Source organism: Oryzias melastigma, linkage group LG3 (genome assembly GCF_002922805.2).
Source record: "Oryzias melastigma strain HK-1 linkage group LG3, ASM292280v2, whole genome shotgun sequence".
Taxonomy (NCBI): Eukaryota; Metazoa; Chordata; class Actinopteri; order Beloniformes; family Adrianichthyidae; genus Oryzias; species Oryzias melastigma.
In genome coordinates, this window is record NC_050514.1 from 5,854,848 (window position 1) to 5,863,875 (window position 9,028).

Here is a 9,028-nt window from a genome sequence, read left to right on the forward strand (position 1 = left end):
AACGTTCACTGTGAGCTCTGTTACAGTATGTCTGCGTCCTACTTTCCAGCACCCCTATAGAAGAGGGTACTCTCACAGCACCAGAGGAAAAACGTGTGATGCCAAGCATCCTATCGTATATAGACGGCTGTTCACATAGAACTTTTTGCCGTCAGCAACTCCTTCATTCCATGGAACTGTTTTGTCAAAAAATATCTGCAGAAGCAAAGACAGTATCGACTTTACCATATCCTCTGTGTCTGCACACAACGCCCCATGTGTCTCCTTACAAGTGAAGAGATTTCCATAATATTTAATTACTTCCACTATTGTCTGTTCTTGGAAAAGTTTTTCTTCATTGTAATATTACATTCCTAAAGTTGTCTGTCAAAAAACCTTGAATTCTCTCTTTTTCAATTAAGAAATTCTTAGTAAATGATTTGAAACTAAAACAAAACAAACTCCTATGAGGATAAAAGAAAGTATATACACTTTCAATCAGTGAAACTTTAAAATAAATGCTATTTCTTCTTCTTGGTCTTGAGCAGTTTAAGTAAAGACACCAGAATCTAAATCTGAACTGACAGGTCTGCATCTTTTAAGGTCTAACCTTGGCAAGGTCATGCAGAGCTTCAAGACCTCTCTTAATGAATGTTTTAGTGAATTTCTGAGGACAGTGCTTCAGAAAGCATCAACCCATTTGAATCCACACCTTTACAAGAAGTGACAAGCAGCGATGTATGGGTGGATATGCAACCGCTGATTGGATTTGAAAACTCTGCTGGAATCTTTAATCATGAAGGGCTCAGATTTTGAAAACACGATGGACTTGTAAGTAGTGAAAGTGTCCAGAAAGCTGATGAACCTGTAATAGAATCAAAAGGATTCTAGAAGTTATATTTGAACTAATTCATCCTAAGACATGCTTTCAGTTTCAGACCATATTAAATTAACCCCATACGGTGCATAGCGCTGCGGGGTTAAAAGCACCATGCAGGTCTCAGTCTGATCCTGTTTGTGTACCTTAGACAGACAAGGCAACTAGAGTCTTTTTAAAAATATGTATTGCTGGGTTTCAGATACCTCACAAAGATGCAGGTGAAGCCGACCAAGGCAGGGTCAAACTACCACATGACTATAGCCAAAACATACCAGAGAGGTTGTGGATTTTCTATTTTTTTCCCCACACAGTTGCATAGTAACACCAGCTGACCCCCCACAAACTAAGTTCATGAGAAATGTTATTTTGCATTGCACCCATTCGAAGGCATGTTCCATCCATAGAAGTCACCATCTATGCTGTCATTGAACTGAAAGGCTTAAAGAAAATGGACGAGACCGTTAAGACCCTCAGCCTGATGTTTACTAGAGCATCCCATTAAAAGACCATGCCCCTGTTTAAAAGCAGTTTTCTCATTTATAAACAGAAATGAAGGAGCTCATAAAGATCCCGTCTCCTGTAGAGTTACCATGGATATTGAATAGAACCCCAGATGTGAGATATTCTAGAAGAATTGTCATTTCTATTCATTAAATTCTAAATGGAACTAATTGCAGTTTACTTGCCAGAATAACAAGCCACCTATTTACCTAATGATGACCTGACTTCATGTACGTTTTAATCATGTCTCAAACTGAAAGCCGCTGGGTTACTCCATATGCTGCATTCACAACAGACGATTCATGCCAGAGGGGAGTCAAGTTTCAATGTTAAGACAAAGTACAGAGACGCGACCTGAGGTCTTGTGGCGCAGCTACGTGTTGTGAGCGACATGGTGAGGATTTAGCTTTGGGTATGTGACGTTTTCAGTGAATTGATCAAAGGGTAGAAAAAAAGTTTTAAAATGGCCACTCAATGAAAGGAGTTTCGTACTGAACTTCTATTCATTTTCTTAACCTGCTGGGATTGCTGGAGACTGTCCCAGTTACTGTTGGGCGAAGGCGAGGATACATCCAGGTCAGATCGCCAGCTTGTCATAGAGTTCATGGAGATAGATCAATCGAGCCCGCTACGCTAGCTAGCCGCCCGATGGAGAGAGTAGCGAGCTAACAAGCTAACGAGCAGTTTAATGCTCAAAATGGGCTACAAACAAACGGAAGTAATGTTTAAAATGACCGTGAGGCACAGCTCCCATTGAAACCTAGTGGTGAACCAAGACATGGTGACACGCTTGCCGGTGCCTCTGCAGAGCTCTCCAAAACATATAAACCAACCTACTTGCTCAAAATCTTCTCAGTTTGTTTAGTTTAACACAACTTTACATTCCAGATTGTTTAATTTAGATATTATAACCCTAACGCTAAAGCCTGAGAATAATAGTGAACAAATATCAAATATTATTTTTTTTCATGTTACATCTTTTCTTATTTTTCAGTTTATATCCTTTAAATTCTACAGTGAAAAAGAAGACTGGAGCCTGAGTGAATCCTAAAACTATGTGTGCATCTGATTTGGTGCGTAAATCGATCTTACATCCATGTCATCGCAGAGCAGGGACTTGGATCCGTACTGAAGGCGACACTGATGGACAGCGCTGTACAGTTGTCCAGGGAGCACTGAGCTGACAGACAACCTGTCCTTCATGGGGACATCGTCAAGGCACCAGCCCCATCCTCGGCTGTGAGTGCAAGAAAAGAGAAAAAAAAAGACATTTACAATTTCTAGGCAGTTTAAATGATTTCTGTCTGACTAAATCACATATATACATGACACAATCTCATTTATTTACATTAAAGATACAACTGTTTCTCTACTGTTAAAAAAAAAAGATTTGGTCGTCCGGTAAAGATATTACAGCAGATTTATAAATTATTTTAAAATATTAAAGGAACAAATTGGTTCCTTTCCCAGACCTAAAAATTGACAGCTTTTTAATTCAAGAAAAGTTGTAAATTCATCTTTTAAATTAAGGAGTTTCTGCTTCCTCATATTTGTCACTGTGACAGTAGGGCAGCAGTTCAAGGAAACGGAGCCAAGTAAAATTGCTAATAGAAATAAAGGAGATCTTTCCGGTAAGTAGCCTCTTCATTTGCTGTCGTGTAGCAAAGCCCGACGAACTCAATCACCGTTATTATCAACCATGAGATGACTCTTATGAATACAGTAGGGTTGTGTATCTTTCCCTCTCACATGACTTAATAGTTTATACACATCCTGATACATGGTCCATGAATGGATACATAAAAGATTCCTCTAAATTCAAGGCGATACCATACAGTCTAATTCTTATAATCAATACAATCTAGACATTTAGTATCTGTTTGGCATTTAAAACTGTTAAGGAAATTGCCTTCATCACAGTGAAGTTTTCTACTGGCAACAAAGACAAAATGTTTTTGACGTAACAGCTTCAAACATAAAAACCTGGTATTTTGAGTCTTTTAGACCAGAGATCTACAACCTGAGGCACTGGAGCCTTATGTGGCTCCTCTACTCCTCCATTTTTGCTTTCTTGCTAAACAGAAAAATAAAGTTTTTAACTTTAAAAAGTTACTGTATAGAAAAAAAAGTAGGAAAGTAGAATAAAAAAAATCTAATATTATGTAACTCTTTCACAAATGGTTGAAGGACAGTAAGTTTCTCAAAATCATTTTTCATTAGTTTCTGTGGGCCATGTAACACAGGAAACAATATGGAGGTCATAAAGCATAACACGAATTCAGACTTGAGGTTCTCTGAATGGTAGGGCACATTTTCTATAGTTGAACAAATCAAGGATTTTAAGTGTGTCTCATGGTTTAAAAACACTGCAAGAGGACACTTAATTAGCTCTAATTTGATTTTGGTTAGTTGGATTTCTGCTTGAGATGCACCTTAAATGGTAAAAAGTGGTTTATAATTATTATTTTTGTCACTGCTGAGATTACACTACCTTCTACTACATTTGCTGCAATTAAACGATCCTGTGTCACATTAGGTGTCTTTTATTTTGAAAGAAAGTCAACTATTCAAATTCTATTCTATTCTATACTATTCTACTCTATTCTATTGTTTGTATCTGTGGTTTTCAACCAATACTACTGTTTCTCCCAGTCCTTGATCAATTTTTGATTCGTATTTGTACGTTTTACAAACCTAGAATACAGTAGACTAAAGTCTAAGACACTTAAAATGAAAAATCAATAACGTAAGTATTGGGCCTAATGTACAATTTAAATGAGAGGAAAAAAATGCAAGTAATCAGATAAAACATCTTTTGTCTTCAAAATTGCAAGACAAATTTGTGTCACACAGTGATTAGAACATAAAACAAAGCAAAAGTTCACATTTATTTAAATAAAACACACAAGTTGACACCGCTGAATCTTAACGAGGCCTGAAATGATGATTTAAAACATATGAGCTAATGTCATTGTGCATAGATGTCACACAGAAGGTAATTTGAATTGTTTTTGAGAAAAAACTGTACATAGATATATGCAAGGTGTTGCAGAAAGGGGTGGGACCACACACGACTTTTCCTACCCACTCCTTTTCAGACACATTGCTATACATGTATATTTGTATTTTTTAAGTTTATTTTCATTGTAGTTCAGGAGCACAGAGCTTGGCTTCATTTTGATGAGCACGATAGAAAATGGACCTGTGGACAGTTTGCTGCTATGACTAAAGATTACTCTAGTACATTTCAGAGAGCTGACCTAGTTTGACATCAAACACAAAACATTTGAGGCAAACTAAAACTACATCCCACAGTAGTTTGGGGCTTTAACTTTTTGTCCCCCACTTTGCACAGAATCCTCAGATTTTATCTAACATGCAGCACACTATGTTCAAATATGCAAAGATCATTAAGACTTGTGTTTTCAAAAACTATGAAAGCTACAAAAGCTAAGACAAGAAAAAGGAAGTTCAGCAAATTACTATGAAGGACTTTACAAAATGAGATGATTAAAATGAGAACCAGCTTAAGGTCTCTGTGACAAAAGTGGAATTCCTGTTTATCTGATCTACAAGCTGCCGTTTAACCATCTTAAATACAAACAAGAATCTTCTAGGAACAAAAGAAAAACACCAATATAAAAATATTTTCATTTCAAACAGAAAAGTTAAGTAGAAGATTGAATTCAATATTATATTAGCAAATTAAGAAGTACTAATAGTGTTAACCTTGAATGAAACTCATAGGCGGTGGAATAAAAAAAGAAATGAGAAATTTAAAGAAAAGAAAAAATAACTATAAGACAAGGACATTTAATCATGTTCCAGTGGGTGAATAAGTGACAGTAAAATCTAACGTCATACTTGTGAGAAATGGAGCGGTTCATTGGTGCTGTGTGTCCTGACATGAAATGTTCTGACTAGTTGAATAAGTTTCAAACTTTGTGTGAACGTAACCATTGTCCCTTTGTAAAGTCTTGACAGTCGACAATGAAGCGTGTTTTAATAGAAACGCCTCTGCAGAATAGTCACGCAGCCTCTCCTGTATCTCCTTTAAGTATCTGGATTTAAATTAAGCGCTGGGTATGAATTCTTTCTATGTACGGCTGCTCCTTATTAATCAAACTTCCTACAGTGTAAAAGCGCATATCCAAACAAAGTATGACCCTGACGCACACCTTTTAATTATGAAAAGCACTTTGGTAAAAAAAAGATGTTGAGTACCTCAGACGTGTGCAAAGATACTTGCTGGGTGTAGAGTGTGCAATAATCAAAGATAAGTGGGGCTTTCAATTTCATTTAGAATAGTTTTCTGATTTTACAAAGCAGGTCTATGGTTTGCAGATTGAGGACAGAGTTTGACTACTTGTGTGCAATTGAGCAAGGCTGTGATTTGCACTGAAGAATCAACATATGAAGTGTCACCGACATTATCTTTTCCCTCTTCTGCTGTTGAGTTCGTCTGCTTTTAGGATTCTAACTCAATCACATCAGTTAAGGTGAAGTAATACAAGTTAAACATATCAAATTAAAAATACAAGTTGGATTTTACAAACATTTGTAATATAAAAAGGAGCTTTGGTTTGCAGGATTCAGTTTAAATAAAAAATATATAATAAAAATGTAGTTCTCCACAAAAATGACAGTAGGACTCATTTGTTTCAGTCGAATTAACTTAATCTGATTGAAAAAAAAGTGGTTTCACATTACCATAATGTATTATCCTAACAATGAGAACTATGTGAATGAAATTAAATAATGTCCTAGAAAGCAGCTCAGATGATAAGAGTAGAAAATGTAAAAATGGCAGATACAGACCAGATTCAGATTGTTTAATACATCAAATCCATCATTTTGTGATTGTTCAGATATAACATGGAATATGTATCATCATTTTTAAAAAAGGTACACAGCTGTGGTTGTATACTGACCAGAACTACTATTGTCAGACTATCCTCAACTTGCCGGGGTACAGACTAATTTGGGGTCTCCCTTTGGGGAGATTAAAATAAAAATTTAAATAAAAAATAAAGAAAGTTAAATTTTAAGATTTTCATTTAAGATTTAATTTGGACATGGAGGGGGTGCATATTAAGCAGTGTTTTCTCTCAGTTTTAGAAGTAGATTTGGTGTCCAGATATGTAAATGTGGTTTTGGTTAAATTATTACACAAAAAAACTTGCCAACTATACAAGTATACACAATTTACCATTCAAAATCCATTTTCAAAAGATACTTATTTTCCCTGGAAATGGACATCTTTATTACCCAGATAATGGTAAATGGTGAAATGCAATACACTCATAGTGCTATTCTACATTCCTTAAAAGCCAAACCGCTTCACAGTCACAGTTCCATTCACCCACTCACATTTATACACTGATGGAGGCTCCACAGCCAAACACTGACGTCAACCCATCAGTGATATAAACCCTCTGGGGTGTATATGCATGTGGGGGTCAGTGTGTTGCTCAAGGACACTTCAACACATTAACGGGCAGGGTGGGAACCAAACCTGCAAACTGATCAGAGTTTAATCACCTCAGCTTCACAGCCATCTATAATAGGGGGTAATACAATAGATACACAAAAAGGTGACATCAGTTACATTTTAGACAAAAAAACCCAAACTATAATTCACAAGTTCTGTATGCTCATCAAAATAATAAATTCCCAACTACAATTTGATGAGGTCACGGCAGTATTTTAACAAAGCTGCAGCTGTTGCAGCACATCCCTTCAAAAGGGATAAAGTTGACAAGACGCCTTTGTGAGAGGAGAAAGGGATGAGGCGAAAGGAACTGGCTTGATTTTCAAAGTAAAATGCCACAAGCCGCAGTTCTATTTGTCTGATCCTGTGATCTCATGTACCATGTAGAGCGGACGGTGCTGCTTGATGCCGTCCTTCTAAAAAACACAACACAACCACTGAATTAAAAAAAGTTCAGACTATATTTGTGAACTTTTTTCTTTCCTCCCACACAATTACTTCGGGAACAAAATGTTCAACTGTACAATACATTTCACTCACTGAGGTGTCTGGACAATACACTGGATAACTCTTTGTAACAATATACTAACATTTTTTTTAGATGTTTGGTGTTAAAAGCTTAAAAATAAAAAAAATAATCAAGGACAATGAGGTTCAAGAAGGAAGGTTCTAAGATTGTGACTGACGCACTCAAGAGGGGATTAAAGTGTTTGTATTTGCCAACTAAATGGAAGAATTGCTGCAAAGAAAATAAACCTTGATTAAAAATGAATGTTCCCCTCAACATCATAAATGATACTGACAAGTGGCTGAATAAACCTAAAATGAGTCTCCTCGTCAAGCAACAATAACACTAAGGACAAACTGTTAGACGGCTTCATTCATTTCACTCATAGCAAGTTAATAAAAAAATAACCAATTTATTCAGTTGAAAGTGTGCAAAATAATAAAAAAAAGTTGCTTTCTTCAAAAAAACAGACTTGACTTGTATGGTTTCATTGTGCAGCTTGGCCTTTGTTGCAAGCCTGGAATCCAGACTCTGGAATTTGGACTCCTTAGACACTAAAGGGTGTCTCTGTGTAGTGAGCCCATCCGTATGATAATATCAGCTCTCAGCTCAGAGTGACCTATGACACAGCACAGAAAATAACACCTACAGATCAAGCTCTTGAGGCAGCGAGGGTTCTGGCATCTGTCGGGATATCAAATGCTGAGGACAAAAAAAACTCTTTATCTTGGAAGGCTATAGCAGAGGTCTCACATGAAGGCTGATGTGTATGTGGAATTTGGACCCAAGGAAATACTAGAGAGAAAACTAAACCTGGCTAGATCTTAAGAAGAGAAAAAAAAAATCATTGCAGTTGTTTCCTTTAACAAAAGTAGCCAACAGTAGCCAACATCTTCTCTGGGAGGTACAAAGGCAGATCACTCATACACAAATGGATCTAATGACTTTATTTTCTTAATCCAAAACACTCTTCAGATATAAGCCGTATCCTACATGGCATGTCCAAAGTGTGGCCCATGAGCCAAATACAGTACAGGCCGTTTTCAAATTTCTACCAGCCCACAGACTCCTGTCATGAAACCATGACTATGCAGCTTCCAGTACTTTCTAAAAGCTGTGTGTACGATTGTTTTAAATTGTGATTCACTAAACTACATTATAAGTAGTTGACAAGTGGCTACAACAAGGGTTGGGCACCGATTGGGTTTTATTCGGTTCCGGTGCCAAAGCAGTTCTTTGGTTTCGGTTTCAAATTCCTGATCGGTGCCAATTTCTGTATTTCAGTAGTAAAAAATAATTCCTACATCTTTCCAAATCAACACATTTTCATTCCCAAGTCACATATTGACGCATAGTTAAGACTTCCGTGTCAAAAACGGATCTTTTGGGTGTCGTTTCCTATTAAATCAGAGCTCCCCAACCTCCGAGCTGCAAACAAGTGGCTCGCCACTCTTACACCACGGGGCAAATTCGCTGCTCGCCACCTGTCAAATATGAGATCCTGAGCTTGACACTACAACTGAGGGGCCACGGTGTCTGAGGGGGTTACCGGGGCTTCTATCTCACTCGGGGTGTGTGTCTGGATGACAGCTGCTTCCGCTGTGTTTCTGTGTCTCTGTGACTGAGTTTGAAGGCTGTTCCACATTAACCCAAGAGGGGGGGGGGGGGG

The 9,028-nt window shown here is 37.3% G+C and overlaps 1 protein-coding gene across 2 annotated transcripts in view; it reads right to left on the bottom strand.

The window, feature by feature from the left end:
• Positions 1-9,028, bottom strand: part of LOC112160673 (A disintegrin and metalloproteinase with thrombospondin motifs 7) — a 177,891-nt gene that overhangs the window by 94,251 nt on the left and 74,612 nt on the right. For both annotated transcript variants that reach the window (XM_024295388.2, XM_024295387.2), the window contains exon 9: positions 2,453-2,597. In XM_024295388.2, the coding sequence (XP_024151156.1) occupies positions 2,453-2,597 (145 nt within the window). The remainder of the gene's footprint in view (positions 1-2,452; positions 2,598-9,028) is intronic.